Below are 17,217 nucleotides of genomic sequence, written 5' to 3' on the forward strand. Positions count from 1 at the left end.
CCCTCTAGTTACCATCTAGTTACCCTCTAGTTACCATCTAGTTACCCTTTAGTTACCATCTAGTTACCCTCTAGTTACCAACTAGTTACTCTCTTGTTACCCTCTAGTTACCATCGAGTTACCCTCTAGTTACTCTCGAGTTACCCTCTAGTTACTCTCGAGTTACCCTCTAGTTACTCTCGAGTTACCCTCTAGTTACTCTCGAGTTACCATCTAGTTAAAGCCACAGCTTTCCCCTCGGCCACTGCTCAGTGAATTATTGTTGGCTCATTACATTTCCCCTTTTGGGAGATGAATGAAAGGACCACCTCATCTCAAGACTGCTTACAGATAGGAATATTACAATAATACAGTATATAGTAAAATACGAAGAGTATTTGTACTTTTATACTTAGAATTGAGTGTTAACAGGTTGGAATTACTTGTGCTTTAACCTTTCTGACTTGTTAAACATTACTCCATTATTAAAGATGCACACCATTCATTACCATATTTAAACAAGACACTAAAATGCTTTATTAAAATAAAGGTATTCCTTGTGGTGAAAATGCTTTCTCCTCATCTGATCTGCAGGAACACGTCGCCTCTGCCGCGCAGGCAGCTCATAGCTGCAGGAGTTAGTGAAAGCAGAAGGTGAGGCAGGAGGACAGTGAAAGGCATCGCAGGGTTTCTACACGTTGACAAAGAAATGCGTTGAACTTTGTCGCGATCCCGCTGGTTTCTCTGCAGCTTCACACAACAGCCGCTGGGACGCAGAGAGTCCACAGCTCTGAAATGTGGCGGACTGAGCCAGAGCTGCATTTAGCTGCTGATTCAACACTCGCGTCCCTCGCAGCGTAACTTAGTCTGACAGTAAATGAGTCAGCGGCGTCAGCGTGTCCTTTGCTAGTCGAGGCTCAAACTAAACGAAAGTTAGAAAACAGGACTTTCCTCCTGAGAGCACTCGGTCATCCGACCACAAAGACGACAAGAGGAACTCTTTGCCAGTAATTTTATTTGGATATTTTGTAGAACAGGGGAACAAATGATTACAAAAGAAGTCCTTAAGTGTTCTACATGCTACACCTTAACCTAATTTATCATGCTTGCCTGGAAAAAGTACATAGAAATTTAACAAAAAACGTACAGTTAAAACTGACATACTTTATACTCACCATTAACTTTACTTTGATGTACCTTTCTCTTGCCTCCATGCACGCAGTTTTATTATTTTTTAAACATTACATTTAGATAAAAAATTAAGACTTTTAGGCGCTTCTTTAAACTATAAAGCCATTTTTCCATTAAAGACAGAACGCACCTATAAATAAAAACAAAAGGAACATAAAGAATGATATCCATTTGGATAATATTGGTGGAAAATGGAAAGCCTTAACTTCGTTTAGAACATAACAGATGGCATCGTGCCATGAAACCTAAACCCCCATATAGTGCCGAAATGAAAATGGAAGTCTGTCCGACTCATCGATCTTCAATAATCACATTGAAATAACACATTTTGATAAAATAAATATCGCACATCTGCTAGAAATAAATAATGATGAGTGAAACACCTCACTATGTTAAACGCTAAAGTGAGACCGGATGGTCGTGTAAAGCACTAGTGCGGCTTCGAGTGTCTCTCGCGGCTGTTACCTTGAGGTAGATAACACATTTACATAACGCCTACGATAATGGTTGCTGCTGGCATCACGTGTCAGATTTACAGTATGAAAGGGTTCTTTTGGAAGCTTTCTTCAGGGAAAAATTTCATTAAGTCAAACGAAAAATTTAAAAAAGACATCCAACGCCCTTTTTCATTTGCATCCCTCCAGGAAAGAGTTAGTGTGGAGCATCTTTCCTCCTGTCAACCGAACAAGCCCTCGCCCCCACGCTCCTCTACAGTACTTCAGTGTGCAAGGACAGTTTAGCAACGAGGACGCAGACATTAACCCATGAAGGCCTGGTGACGGGCTCACAGCGATGACCAAAAGGTTTTAAATAGAGCAAATCCACCCTCAACTCTTTAAAAAACTAATAAAATAATTAAAAGTAATCAGAATAAAAAAAGGTATGAAATGATTCAAGTTCAATAATATAACGCATTTAAAAAAACATAAACCAAAACTGCCAAGATGTTGCACGTGTCGGAGGATATTTCTTTAATTAAGATGCTTGAAGATGCTGCTGTACGCTTTGTGGGCGATCTGCGGGGAGCACTTGACAGTGCAGGGGCTGAGGGACGCCTGGATGGATTTCAGAGGCAAGTCATCGGAGCCGTCAAAGCCCGGCAGCGCCAGAGAGTCCAGCTGAACATTCAGGACCAGGAAGCCGTCGTCCGGCTCCCTCCCCTCCGAGGGCTCCGCCTCAGAGCCGGCCGCGGTCTCTCCGGCCGCCTCTTCCTTCCGGCTGAACAGGCGGTCCAGGTAGCTGGTGTACGTGCTCTCCTTCTGGTCCTCTTTGAGAATGTCCCGGCCCGCTTCGTCTATCAAACAGCCGTTTTCCCCGACCCGCTCCCCGGAGCCGAAGCTCTCCCAGGGGTGAGCCGGCCACGCCCCGTCCCCGACACCCAGCCCTCCTCCGCCTAACTGGGCGAAGTTCACCAGGCACTTCTCCTCTTTCTCCTGGCTTATGGACTTGGACATGGAGCCCGAGCGGGGAGCCTCCAGGTTGGAAACGGAAGAGTTGAGCTCGTTCAGGAGGCCGACCTCGGCGAGGAGGGCCGCCTCCTGGCGGGGCTCCGGCTGCAGGCTCAGTTGAATGGTGCTGGCTATGAAGGAGTCAAAGTCAAAGCCTTGGTTCTGCTGGCTCGGGGGCTTCTCCGTCTGGTGTTTCTCCTGCTCGCTGTCCTTCTCCGCCGGACTCTGTGTCTTCTCTGCCTCTTGCAGCGCAATCTGGGCCTTCACCAGCCCGTTCTTCTCGCACTTGCTCTTGGCCTTGCCCTTCTCCTTGCTCTGCTGCTCCTTCCAGTTGGAGAGGTCGATGATGAGCTTGGGTTCGTAGTAGTGGTTGACTTCACTGTCCCTCCAGATGAGGTTGTCCAGGTAAGAGGGCGACACGGCCTTGTAGTTACAGGTGTGGCTACACTGCAAGTCACAGTATTTGTTCTCGTGGTGGTCTTCCTGCCAGGATCGCTCTGGCTGGAACAGAGTGGAGTAGTCGTAAGACGGCTCATCCAAGAACTTCTCCCGATCTCCATCGGCATACTTACGAGGATCCACCTTGAAACAGACAATAGCTGTAAGTTAGCCTCTTCAAACCTCATCCAACCAGCAAAGGGCCAATACGAAATAAACATATAAACCAGCCAGGAGCAAGACACGTCTTCCTTAAAAAAGCTTTGGATTGCAACACTGGAACTTATTTTCTACTGTTATCTACAGCATTCAAAATGTTTTGTTAAAGTGCATAAAATAAGCAGCAATAAAGAGAAGAGAAACTACTCGTTTCAACAGCAAGAGTCAAACACACCTGAACCTCCTCCTCGTCCGTCACATCAGAGAGAGCCCTCGGGTCCACCTGGACCTCATCGGGGTCGTGGGTGCTGTGCAGGTGCCAGTCTGCCTCAGACAGCTGGCTCTCATGGTACCTGATACGAGGATCAAAGAGAGACTTCAGTCACCAAACCGTCCCTGTGTGCCGCTTTCTTTCTGCTCATGCGACCTGAATATTCACAGTTGTACCACTTAGTTAGCAGAAAGAAAAGCAACAATATTATCCACTGAAACTAAGCTCAAAATGTCAGCCTGTGGAATTAGCATTTCCGAGCCTGGTGTCCTGTGTTTGAGAGGGACGAGGAGAGCATACCTGTCCCAGGTGTGGCTGTGGCTCTGGTCCATGAGCAGGATATCATCTACTTCGTCCTCAATGTGGAAAGGGTGCAGGGAGACAGGTTCATCGAGGGGGAAGGAGTAGTCAGCCATATAGGGGTGGGCCAGGGCCTCCTCCGCAGTGAGTCGATCCATGGGGTTAAAGGTCAGGATCTTCTCCAGGAAATCCAGGGCTGCAGAGAAGGAGGCCATTGAGGTGATGCAGTAACAAATGAGAACGATGAGATCGTGACCAGCTTTGGTCTTGGTTCATGACAACATGTTGAGCGTGTGAATAGGGGTGCGTACCCTGGGGACTGATGTCAGGCAGCAGCTTGGCAAGTGGCGTTTGAGGCTTGGACATGTCACTGCGGAGGAACACGGGGATGACGCTGTGGAGCTCCTGGCGGTCTTCCTCGCGCAGTACCGGGATGGACTCCAGGATCAGCTGCATCTGCTCCAATTCGTGGGCTCCTGAACCACCAGGCAGACAAACATTAGACTCTTTCCTTGGAGGGTTACACGACGTTGAACAAGTGCACGACAGAGTTTATTTTAAGTGAGCATCAGATCAGAGATGGTATTTGTCTTGTGTTGAGCTCGAGGCCATTTTGACCAGAACAGCCAGTCTCACAGCTCCAGCTGGATATGCAAAAGAGAGCAATAAGGACACAGAGACTAACTCCAAAGAATAACTTGTTTGTTTTCTACGGTTCTTTCTGGCTATTTCTTTGGTTAAATGCTTTTATGGTATGGTCTTGGTTTGTGTTTATGCTTTGCTTATCTGTGGAAGCACTTTGTAAACCCTGTTTTTAAAAGTGCTATATAAATAAAGTTGTTGTTGTTGTTGTTGTTATTATAAGACATTAACTAGCAGGAAGAACACCTGGCTCAGACCTGTGCTCATATTTAGCTCAGAGTCACCCGGGCTGGTTTAAAGACTACGTTCTGATTCCTGAGGTGTTTCAGTGAGTCAGAGACAAGAAAACAAGTCAACATTTACCTGCAAACAGGGTTTTTCCTGTGAGCATCTCTGCAAAGATGCAGCCAGCAGCCCACATGTCGATGGCTTTGGTGTAGTTGTTAGGAGACAGCAGCAGGCGAGGAGACCTGTACCACTTGGTGACCAGACCTTCAGAGAGATGGCCCTGTGTGAGAAGATGCAAGGCATATTTAGATCAAGTATCCCAAAGAAATCACAAGAAAGCATACCGACCACTTTTCTTTTCTTTTTTTACAAAAAACACTGGTTTAAACACATTTGCCATTGGGAATTAATAGTTATGTATCTGTCTCTCTATCTATCTAGTTCAGTTAATGAGACTCTAAAAAGTAATTTCCCTCAGTAGTCAAAATGTAAAATGTGATGAACATGGCTTCCCTGTGCCACACAGCCCTGCTGCGAGCACGAGGCCCGCTGCTGCACCTGATGAGCCCTCGTGCTCCTTGGCCAACCTGCTGCTCACGTACGCAACACAGAGACAAAGACCCAGAGAGAAAAGACGGATCGGACATGTGCAGTCAGCAGTCTGAGAGCAGCATAATCCCTGCTGCCACCTATCAATGAATACTCGGAGCAGGACACTGAACACAAAGGACACACACACACACACACACACACACACACACGGTAACCCCCCCCCCCCTCTCACCCATTGCAGTGGTAGTCCATGAGACCAAAATGGACGGCCAACCACTGAGCCAGGCTTTAGTTTCTGCCCTAAGTTAGCCGCAAATACTTTACGTCACACTACACTGGAGTGCATTACTCCTGTTTGGATTGTGATGAGCCTATAAATGACTGTACACCACATGTGAGACTCCTTTCTTCGGGTAACCAGCTATCTGTACGTCAGAGTCTAGCAGTGGCTTTAACCGTGAAGTTCATGAAGAGGTACACTGGAACGACAGGGCCGGTCACAACAGACTGAAAGTGGAAAAGCAGTCCAGCACCCATTCTGAGGACAAAGCATTGTCCTTCATGTGTGAATGTGGTCACAGTGGAGTCTGCAACCAGTTGAGCAGAGCATTGCAACAGCTTCAGATTAGGTTATCTTGAGTGTTGGGACATTGCTTTAGGACAATCCTGTGCTCGATGGACTCTGAACTACAAAAGGAGCCGATCAGAGTTTGCCTACCAGCTGAGGGCATGAAAGTGCATGAGCTGAACCCTCCAGTTCCCCCCGTCCTGTTACTGAGCTCTCAGGGAGCCACCAACCACATCGACTGCAACACAGGGATCAACGCGTCAGTCATCTCAATACCTCTGGCAACGGTTGGTGAATAACCCAACGGCCTGATCTAGATCAGACCAGGCTGACATTTAGTGACTCATAAAAGGCTCCCTCAGTGTTTCTGTGGTTTATCACAGCAACCTTTAGCAGTCTGACCAGATGTCAGAGTGCGGTCACCGCCAGACTCTTATTGCAGGGTGAAGCTGTGTGTTTCACACAAGTTAGTGACTGAAGCCTCACCATACATTACTTGGCACACACACAATTTATACACACACACACGTATACTAGTCTTCTCGATGGCTATGAGGAGGTTCACTGTCACCACACACTGAAATAAACAGTTTATCAATTAATTAGCTCCTAATGTCCACTCGGTTCCCACTGATCACCATAATTCTTGCTTTCTTACTTTTGGTTCCATATAAAAAATAAAATAACCATTAGTTGCAAGAATCTGCAGGATATTTTCAAACTTGGGTAAATAAGTGAAACCACATCTCTGAAAGTCAGGAAGCCAGTCAACTCCGGTTAGATCCTGTGAAGTCTGGTGCCAGACGGCCTGTTGCCGGCTGAATATGTAGGTCAAATGTGTGTGCGTTCTTGCAGTTGTGGTTTTGTTGGATGTTTGTGTGGAATAAAAGACCTCTGTGAACCTTCCACCCCGTATAACGTTCCTGAAAGTGTCCTTGTTATTATCTCTTTGTAGATCTAATAAAGACATTGTGACGTAACCTGTCAAAACTAGACTGGATTTCCCCCCTAAAACACACGTTGCCACACTGAGCAGACGTTATATCACTTAAGGAACACATTAAATGTGTTACACAAACCTGGAGTAGTAAAAAAGCCTTAGTTAAACTTGTGTTAAAACATCTTGCTTGAATACAACTAATGCTAAAACCTAAATGGGTGAGTGTTATACCCACAAGATTATGTTTCTCTTGTTAAAAAGGCAGCTACAACTGGCAACACAGGCAGCTACAACAAGGCCTTGAGAAAGGCTCCCACAACAAGACAAAGTGCTGCTGGGAAAAGGAGGGGAACAGGGTTGGAAAGTTGGACTGAGGCACGTGAATTCTTGCCATTCTTGATTCTGGGCCACCACCAGGGCCGGCCTTAAGGTTCACATAGGCAGAAACGGCCTGCTTTCTCGAGACAATGGAAAGATATCACAGAAACACAAAGTCTCTTGGCAAGTTGTATACGGCATACTTAAAACAGAATCATTCATGGCAATCATGAGGAGCTTTGTATTCACCCAAATGATTCAAAAAGGAATAAAAAATAGAACGGCGGGAAAAAAGGAGGAACAAATGCCTTGTGCCGAGAGCACCGGTGCATAAATCTATACACCACTTTACTGATACCAAGAGTTCAGTGGCAAAGAGCCCTTCTTTATTTAGAAACAACGTTATTCACAGAACACGCACTCGGCCACCCAGCTGCCCCGACTCACCCCGTCTACCACAAGTAGAGGGTGGTTGTAAAAGCTGATTCTCCCCAGAGATTCTGCCATAATGTTCAGCCAACACTGAAACCAACGCCTCCACACTCACCACAGTGTCATTTGGGGGCGATGGGATCATTTTTAGATCAGCCTCATGTTCGTCTGAAACACCAGACGAACACCAATCAGATGAGTACGGTCGAGATTTGCCAGCCCCCCCCCCAGCATTGTTATCATAGCAGAGACAGACGAAACACAGCGACATGGTTTGAAAAACGAGAGCAGGGTCAAAGCCCATTAAAGTCAGTCTGACTAGAGCATTTGTATTCTTGACAAAAATTGAGCAGCAGTAATCTGCCGCAGTGCTACGGCAGACAATAGTCAAACAAGAGAGCTGACCCCGGCCAAGCAGCCTTCAATACCCACTTGCCTGCATGTTTCATATCAGGGAACAACTGCCTATATAGAGGGAAAACAGCCCACATGGAAAACTCTGCTGTAAGGGAGACGTGCAGTAATGTTGGGTGGGTGGCTATAGTGACTTAACTGTGAGAAACTCACTCCTTCCTGTCAACTACCAGCCCTCTCCTTCTTATTGCAGAGAGCTGTTGTCTCCACCCAAGATATGACTCATGTGAAAATAGAGAAATTGAAGCTGAAGACGAGACTAGACTACAAAAACATGGTGGTGTGCTGGAAATGAGCAGTTGTGGTAAACAAGTGTGTGTGAGTTTGTCTCAGAGTGATGTAAGCTGTGTAAGGGATATGAACGAGAGGGACGGCATCACGTGAGCCCACTTCAGACCCTCTAGTGACTAATCTGCGAGTCGCTGCCTCTGCGCCCCAGAAGAGATTCAACAGCTACCGAGAGACTTCTCAACCTACATTTCCTCACATTGCACCACTATGTGGCCTTTGACTGGAATTTCTGTATCATTTTATAAAAAGGGTAGAGAAACACAAACGGTCAATACAGTCCATGAAAACACAATCTACTTCACTGCTACCATTACACTGCTTCACTAACAAAATGCTGGGAAGAGCTTTAAAGTATGTAAGTCCAGGATTGGGTGTGTCAACATCTGGCTTTCAATGCTCTCATTGCCCTGGTTTACATTATGTTGGCATGTGATGAGACATGGGAAGGTTCTGTAGCACAAAGCAATATGCTCGACTCACAGCTGGGAAAATCCAGTAACAACGCCGATCTGCTGCAGACTTTAACACTTCCATTAGACGCTGGCAAAGGCTCAAGGCTGAACCTGCCTGTTGTGTGCATGATGATATATTTAAATATTTCCTGTATTTTTCTCACATAGGAACAAGGATTATCATAATCTTTGTTGAACCTCATAATCGTGAACTCAACCATGTGTATATTTAGACTTGTAATGAAGTCCCTTTACCACTTCAACATTGGTTCCCCTAAAAAGTTCTCATGGCTGTGTTTTCCACAGCCTCACTTCTCCTGACAAAGGAAATAGAGGCGTTACCGCAAGGAACCACATCCCGTCTTGTTTACTTCCTGCTGTGAAACTCTGTCACCTTCCGGAAAACCACATTACTGCGCAAACATCATGCCTCAGAGCAACCAAGCACTCATCTTTGGGTAGAAAGTTGGCAAAACTGTATCTACGTCTTAAAGCTCTTGTCTGAGGATAATTTCAACACAGTCATCTTGAAAACCCATGAAATGCACATTCTCTCCTCAAACACAAGACTGAAACAGCCATCCAGAGACTGGCCCTACCTTATGAGAATAGTGTGGATCCATGATGCGGGCCAGACCAAAGTCCCCGATTTTCAGTACCAGGTCCTCTGTATTGACAAACAGGTTGGCAGGCTTGAGATCGCGGTGCAGCACATTGGCAGAGTGGATGTATTTGAGGCCCCTGAGGAGCTGGTACATGAAGAGCCGGGCATGATCTTCCGACAGAAGGCCCCTCTCCAGCAGCTGACACAGGTCTGTCTCCATGTACTCCTGCACAATGTAGACAGAGTTGACCTCTGTCAGGGACACCACATCCTCTGTTAACCTGCGACCGTTGGGGCCCAATGTCTCAAACACCTGGGGACCAAAAAGAGGATGTGTCCGTGTTGAAAGTCAGTTTTCAAATTGAACGTAACACTTTTTCCAACTTTAGAAAATCTGATAAATAGTTTTTTTGAGCAGTCCCTCGGCAACTTACCTTGACAATATTGTCGTGGTCAAGGCGTCGAATAATCTTAATTTCTCGCAGGGCATGCTTCACACTCTGGGGGTCCGTCAAGATAATTTTCTTCACCGCTACACGCTTGTCACAGTCTGTGTCAACTGCTGAGAACACCAGGCCGTTTGCTCCATAGCCCAGAGGCTTCAAGTCCATGTAGCGAGAACCCAGGTCGAAGCCGTGGATATTCATCAGCGACTCAAACTTCTCTGCCATGGTGACTGTTGTCGGCTTTTACACCAAGCTTCTGCTTTCTCTGAATGTGTGGTCTTTGGCCCTTTTCAAGTCCAAATTTAACACCAACAGAGGAATGTATCCGAAAATCCCTCCACTGCTTAAGTGGCTGAGCTAGCTGACCCCTGTATGGATGACTACAAATCCCCCCCTCTATTTGTCAGAATCTGATTTGGGGAATTAATGTGCGGTCAAACTTTTGTTCCATCTTGAGTAAAATTTAAATGCAATTTCTCCTACAATCATGGACGTGTAGATATCTTGAATGTAATGGTTTGAATAAGCTAATGGATATAGACTGCAATGGAATGGTCTTTGAGGCCAACTAAAAAGCACTGAGACTATAGTAAACTATAAAAGCATGGTGTTGCATCCTTACAGTGCAGATACATTCAGTGTTTGACTGGTCCTGAGCAGCTTAGTGTGTTTTGTTGTTGTTGTTTATAATTATGTATCGTCTGTAATTCAAATGTAAGTCAAGTCACCTGATCTATAAAACTGAAATGGTCTGGTCTTTAAGTCTTCAAAGTAATGTTTCACTCTCAATGATCAGGTGGCTCAAGCTCGCCACAGTCGCAATCAAAACTATCCTCCATTTTACTTGGGTATAACCTAAAAGACAGAAAAAAAACAGAGCCAATGTTAAGAGAACAACTCAAAGTAGTGCCATAAAAGAAGCGTCCATAGTTTTACAATAGTAAGCAAATAAGCTACCATTTCACAAACATGGTGTCAAACGCTAACTCTGACTAAACATGTTGGAAATTTCACAAGATCAGCAGTCAAACAACAAACCGACTCATTTGCCGGCTTTTGGTTAAACGTGGCGTCATTAACGGAAACTAACCCTCCCCGGTACAGGCGCTGGCTTGTCCGTTTTTTGGGTATCGATACGATAAAGAGAGATAACAGAGACTCAGCTCGGATAAACACCTGCGAGGGTGTTTACATGTCGCACATTAAAGGGTGGAACAGTCTTTATTCCGAGCTTTGAATGTTAAAAACGTTATCTACGGGGTCTGTGGCTGGTTGGCGGAATAAGTCAAGAATGGAAGCGTAACGGCGAGCTGACAAGCTAGCGAGCTAGCTTGCTACCAAGAGACCTTCCGTCCACTTGGTCCTAATATATCACACAACATGTCCACCCCGTAGAACACACCTGAACCGTATTATGAAGGAGACTAGGATTTCAACTAACCCTGGCCCTTTCATGAACATTTAAACGTGACGTTAGAGAGATACCCGCCGATAAAGCGAACAAAGGAGTCGTTGTTGGCGGAGGCTCCTGACTACGTGGTGTAGCTCTCCTCGCGCTAAGCAGCACAAAGAAGACATCGGTCAAACCGTTAATAATGACCCCAAACCGACAGTGAAATGACATCTAATGTCAGCAATAGTGACAACAAACGGCATATGGAAAACTACTCACAGTCCGTATTCGTAGCATTAGACTCGTTTGATGTTTAATCAAACCCAGACTAGGGCTGATCGAGCTCCGCTCCCGAGCTCTGCGGATCTGTAGCAATCGCCATTGAGGCTGGGCAGAGAGCGACGAGAGGCGTGACGTCACGACGCTGCCTTCAGGGATAGTCGGATATACCTCAACTACTATTATTATTATTATTATTATAATTATTATAATAATAATAATAATAATAATAATAATAATAATTATTATTATTATTATTATTATTATACAGTTGGAGTGGTATTTTGTTGATATGTTAAATGATTGTTTACCGATGTTTTTAATTATCTAATATATTACGGTATTTTAAAACCGCCACTAATATGCGCTAAAATTGGCTTTCTGTCATTCTATAAGGTGTCTTATTGTTGGCTATGTCGTAACAGAATGCTCAAACGGTCGTTTTCACATCATACATCGAAGCTTCGAGGAGTACTTGAATGCAGCAGGAGTCATTAAAACAAGTGTTTGGATGAGATCACATGACAGCGGTGGATTCAAAACTCTGTATTTACAGGTTTATGGATGAAATGATAACAGCATGGATGTCAGTAATATTCTGCAGTAACAACTATGCCATTATCATCTCTATGTAGCATATCATCATACATTAAAAACAAAGTTCAGCCACAACTGTAAAAACATATATTGTATACAAAAGGCACGATCCTATAGAAACAGAAAGAAGTGAGAAAGATGCTAGCTTGATTGTTTATCGCTCCTTCAAATATTAACAAAATGACCGATAATACGGGATAGGGTAAAAATTACATTTGTTTGTATATTATTTTAGAGATGAAAAAAATCCCAAACAGCTATAGGTTTACAGAAATGCTGCAGACCAGACTGTCATCTTTCTTATTAAAGCACCACTTCCGATTGTGCAGTGGTTATATATATATATATATATATATATATATATATATATATATATATATATATATATATATATATATATATATATATATATATATTAGTTTAGAAAACAGAGTCCACCATTATACTGTTATCTTTTTAATCTCAGCGATTTGACGGAGGTTGACGTATTTAATCTTTTGAAAATATGGTGTTGTTTCCCGGAGGGATCCGCGAATTGTTTCCACTGCTTGTTTTTGCCTTAGTGGGTATTAACGATGTTTTCGGATTACGGCACCTAATACATTAATGGTGTCAGTGAGAAAAAAACGACGGTTCACTCACTGCGGCTTGCGGATTTAAAAAGTCCATCTGGCTCCGAGCAGCGCACGGTGTTTCTGCGTCAGCTCGTCCGCCCTCACGTCTAATCTCCACGAGGTTTACACATCGCGAGCACAACAGAGTCAACAGATCAAGGAAGACGCTAATTTTCTCTGGGCAGATCCCTCATTCAGACTGCGGTTGGTGTCCAATTCTGTTCCGCTGCTCCTCTCTCACTGACGCTGCGAATAGCAGACAGTGCGGATCTGGGCGTGCAGGCACGAGCATCACGGCCGCAGCATCAGCATCCGCAGACAGACCATGTGGGAACCCATGTGCCCCAGAGTGCAGATGCCTCTCACAGGCCGGGATGGGCTCTGCGATGGAGAACAGAACTGCATGCGGACTGAGCGGGATGCGACAGACTCTGACTTGTTAGGAACTCGGAGATGTTGAGAGAAGACACGATACCTTCATGGATGCTCTGATAGTGAGCTCAGTTTACAACGATGCTTTTGTTTCGTGCATTAATCCCAAAGACATACAAGTAACACTATATGTATATATATATATATATATATATATATATATATATATATATATATAGAGAGAGAGAGAGAGAGAGAGAGAGAGAGAGAGAGAGAGAGAGAGAGAGAGAGAGAGAGTAGGTATATAGAGGTAGGCCACAAGGTAGGCCACTCTGATCTGATTTTTTTATTTCAAGAAAGTATACATGTGAATGAAACTATACTTTTTATTATTCATCATAGGTTTACAAAGAATATTTAGTAAATCCTAAAGTTACTTTATTGATTTAAGTTTTGATCCCCCTCATCTATTGGAAGGTCAGAGGTGAAGTTAATGAAATATATTTGCTCAAAGGCACTTCCACAAGTCAGGAGAGACCTCTTCTTTTCGTCAGACCATATTTCTAGCTGATGTGATGGCCTCCTGGTTGCATTGCTTCTGATTGAAGTGATATTAATCATTCAAAATCGGATTTGTCGATAAGGTTTTCTTGCCCGAGTGCCCTTTGCCCTCTGCGGCAGATGAATGATTAGAGGTCAGGGTAAAGCTGCATCTCACCCTATATCTGGGGTCAGAAATAAGTCCCTCAGTTTTTGATTGTTTTGGTGAAGACAGAGTGAAAAAAACTCCAGTGTTGTGTGTTTGCAGTCGATGCAAAGTCCGCTGCACAACTCCCCTTCGTCCATCGTGAGACAACCAGCTGACATCAAGGATTTCACTGTGTAATTTAGTTGGGATAACAGACATGTATTAATGCAGTCACTGCATGGACTACACTGCACTACACTGTCGCAAATTTGTTTGTTGAGTACAGCGTGTGTGACCAACAAAGTCTGTGTCTACGTTAGTGATGTGTGCGATGCTCACTATCTCACAAACAAGCCTCGCCAGCATCTGAGTGTCCTCCTGCATATCCTCATGCACCAGACATGTTTCACCTCTTCTCTTTGATCAAGAGATGTTTTTCCTATCATGCAGGCAAAAACAACTTAACGTCACGAGTGTGAAACAATTATGTCTACTCGTCCTTTATTTAGTGAGAACTTACCACAGCTAACATTCTCCTGAGGCGACCGGAGCAACATGGCTCAGAAGTGACTATTCCATCAGGAGGAAAACATCCAGCAGGGTTCAGCAGCCGTCCAGAGCCTCCCTGTGTGGGAGCTGCAGTGAGAGCTTTGTGGATGTGTTGTCTTACTCCATGTGCCTCTGCTTGTGAGGTGGAGCTCCATGCAGAGTTAATATAGGCCGAGCTGGAGAGGGGAGGAGACTGCTCTGTATGGCTCGGCCTGCCAGTGTCAGATCCACCACCTCTCTCCTTCACTGTTACTTTCTTCTTCTCTCTCTTTCACTGCTACTTTCTTCTCTCTCTCTTTCACTGCTCTTTTCTTCTTCTTCTCTTTCACTGCTGCTTTCTTCTTCTTTCTCCTTCACTGCTCTTTTCTTCTTCTCTCTCCTTCACTGCTACTTTCTTCTTCTCTCTCTTTCACTGCTACTTTCTTCTTCTCTCTCTTTCACTGCTCTTTTCTTCTTCTTCTCTTTCACTGCTGCTTTCTTCTTCTTTCTCCTTCACTGCTCTTTTCTTCTTCTCTCTCCTTCACTGCTACTTTCTTCTTCTCTCTCTTTCACTGCTACTTTCTTCTTCTCTCTCTTTCACTGCTACTTTCTTCTTCTCTCTCTTTCACTGCTCTTTTCTTCTTCTCTCTCTTTCACTGCTGCTCTCTTCTTCTCTCTCTTTCACTGCTACTTTCTTCTTCTTCTCTTTCACTGCTGCTTTCTTCTTCTCTCTCCTTCACTGCTGCTTTCTTCTTCTCTCTCCTTCACTGCTACTTTCTTCTCCTTCTCTCTCTTTCACTGCTCTTTTCTTCTTCTCTCTCCTTCACTACTGCTCTCTTCTTCTTCTCTCTCTTTCACTGCTCTTTTCTTCTTCTTCTCTTTCACTGCTGCTTTCTTCTTCTCTCTCCTTCACTGCTCTTTTCTTCTTCTCTCTCCTTCACTGCTGCTTTCTTCTTCTCTCTCCTTCACTGCTCTTTTCTTCTTCTCTCTCCTTCACTGCTACTTTCTTCTTCTCTCTCTTTCACTGCTACTTTCTTCTTCTCTCTCTTTCACTGCTACTTTCTTCTTCTCTCTCTTTCACTGCTCTTTTCTTCTTCTCTCTCTTTCACTGCTGCTTTCTTCTTCTCTCTCTTTCACTGCTACTTTCTTCTTCTTCTCTTTCACTGCTGCTTTCTTCTTCACTCTCCTTCACTGCTGCTTTCTTCTTCTCTCTCCTTCACTGCTACTTTCTTCTCCTTCTCTCTCTTTCACTGCTCTTTTCTTCTTCTCTCTCCTTCACTACTGCTCTCTTCTTCTTCTCTCTCTTTCACTGCTCTTTTCTTCTTCTCTCTCCTTCACTACTGCTCTCTTCTTCTTCTCTCTCTTTCACTGCTCTTTTCTTCTTCTCTCTCTTTCACTGCTACTTTCTTCTTCTCTCTCTTTCACTGCTCTTTTCTTCTTCTCTCTCCTTCACTGCTCTTTTCTTCTTCTCTCTCCTTCACTGCTGCTTTCTTCTTCTCTCTCCTTCACTGCTCTTTTCTTCTTCTCTCTCCTTCACTGCTACTTTCTTCTTCTCTCTCCTTCACTGCTGCTTTCTTCTTCTCTCTCTTTCACTGCTCTTTTCTTCTTCTCTCTCCTTCACTGCTCTTTTCTTCTTCTCTCTCCTTCACTGCTCTTTTCTTCTTCTCTCTCCTTCACTGCTCTTTTCTTCTTCTCTCTCTTTCACTGCTCTTTTCTTCTTCTTCTCTTTCGCTGCTCTTTTCTTCTTCTCTCTCCTTCACTGCTGCTTTCTTCTTCTCTTTCATTGCTCTTTTCTTCTTCTCTCTCCTTCACTGCTACTTTCTTGTTCTCTCTCTTTCACTGCTCTTTTGTTCTTCTCTCTCCTTCACTGCTCTTTTCTTCTTCTCTCTCCTTCACTGCTGCTTTCTTCTTCTCTTTCATTGCTCTTTTCTTCTTCTCTCTCCTTCACTGCTCTTTTCTTCTTCTCTCTCCTTCACTGCTGCTTTCTTCTTCTCTCTCCTTCACTGCTACTTTCTTCTTCTTCTTCTCTCCTTCACTGCTACTTTCTTCTTCTTCTCTTTCATTGCTCTTTTCTTCTTCTCTCTCCTTCACTGCTGCTTTCTTCTTCTCTTTCATTGCTCTTTTCTTCTTCTCTCTCCTTCACTGCTCTTTTCTTCTTCTCTCTCCTTCACTGCTGCTTTCTTCTTCTCTCTCCTTCACTGCTACTTTCTTATTCTTCTTCTCTCCTTCACTGCTACTTTCTTCTTCTTCTCTTTCACTGCTCTTTTCTTCTTCTCTCTCCTTCACTGCTGCTTTCTTCTTCTTCTCTTTCATTGCTCTTTTCTTCTTCTTCTCTCCTTCACTGCTGCTTTCTTCTTCTCTCTCTTTCACTGCTCTTTTCTTCTTCTCTCTCCTTCACTGCTACTTTCTTCTTCTTCTCTTTCACTGCTGCTTTCTTCTTCTTTCTCCTTCACTGCTACTTTCTTCTTCTCTCTCTTTCATTGCTCTTTTCTTCTTCTCTCTCCTTCACTGCTCTTTTCTTCTTCTTCTCTCCTTCACTGCTGCTTTCTTCTTCTTCTGTTTCATTGCTCTTTTCTTCTTCTCTCTCCTTCACTGCTACTTTCTTCTTCTTCTCTCTTTCACTGCTCTTTTCTTCTTCTCTCTCTTTCGCTGCTACTTTCTTGTCATCTTAAATTAAAGGATTACACGCTCCTGTTGGGGTTTAATGTTCTGCATTTCTTCAGATTAGGAAAAGCCTCCAAAACACATTTGAGTGAAATAAAAAATACCTGTTCATGCAGATTTTGGTCACGTTACGCTTCGTGTTTGGCGAAGGACAGAACCGGAGCTTTGTGTCTGCACCAGAAGGCTAGTTTGTGTAGCAGAGAGTGTTTCATTGCTTGCTGTATTGATCAGTATCAGCGGGGGGGCTTATGAAATTGTGAATCCACAAAATTGGAGTCAGTGATGCTCTCTCCTCTGCAGAACGATGGTTGCTTTACAAATCACATTTTCTTTTCTGCTCTCTTGGCTCACACCATCACATGGTGTCTGCCGCTCTCGAGGTCCTGCTGGCAAGCGCTCGCTCCTTCCG

At 44.3% G+C, this 17,217-nt stretch overlaps 1 protein-coding gene across 1 annotated transcript; it reads right to left on the bottom strand.

The window, feature by feature from the left end:
• Positions 1 to 2,126: 2,126 nt before the first annotated feature.
• On the bottom strand, positions 2,127 to 11,479 carry mapk6 (mitogen-activated protein kinase 6). The gene is made up of 8 exons (XM_068599459.1): positions 11,346 to 11,479; positions 9,662 to 10,528; positions 9,223 to 9,540; positions 4,792 to 4,936; positions 4,098 to 4,262; positions 3,787 to 3,982; positions 3,451 to 3,568; positions 2,127 to 3,200 (listed from the first exon to the last, which is right to left on the bottom strand). The coding sequence occupies exons 2-8, from the start codon at positions 9,896 to 9,898 to the stop codon at positions 2,142 to 2,144; spliced, it is 2,238 nt and encodes a 745-aa protein (XP_068455560.1). The 5' UTR covers positions 9,899 to 10,528; positions 11,346 to 11,479; the 3' UTR covers positions 2,127 to 2,141.
• Between the last annotated feature and the right edge of the window lie 5,738 nt (positions 11,480 to 17,217).

Source organism: Clinocottus analis, unplaced genomic scaffold (genome assembly GCF_023055335.1).
Source record: "Clinocottus analis isolate CAN_PGR_092001 unplaced genomic scaffold, fCliAna1.0.p SCAF_47, whole genome shotgun sequence".
Classification (NCBI taxonomy): domain Eukaryota; kingdom Metazoa; phylum Chordata; class Actinopteri; order Perciformes; family Cottidae; genus Clinocottus; species Clinocottus analis.

Excerpts from the sequence above, each read along its gene's own strand:
- mapk6 (XM_068599459.1), bottom strand. The coding sequence starts at position 9,898 with ATGGCAGAGAAGTTTGAGTCGCTGATGAATATCCACGGCTTCGACCTG. Across the intron at positions 9,541-9,661 it reads ACCACGACAATATTGTCAAG|GTGTTTGAGACATTGGGCCC; the intron begins GTAAGTTGCCGA and ends TTTGGTCCCCAG. Across the intron at positions 3,569-3,786 it reads CACAGCCACACCTGGGACAG|GTACCATGAGAGCCAGCTGT; the intron begins GTATGCTCTCCT and ends TCCTCGTATCAG.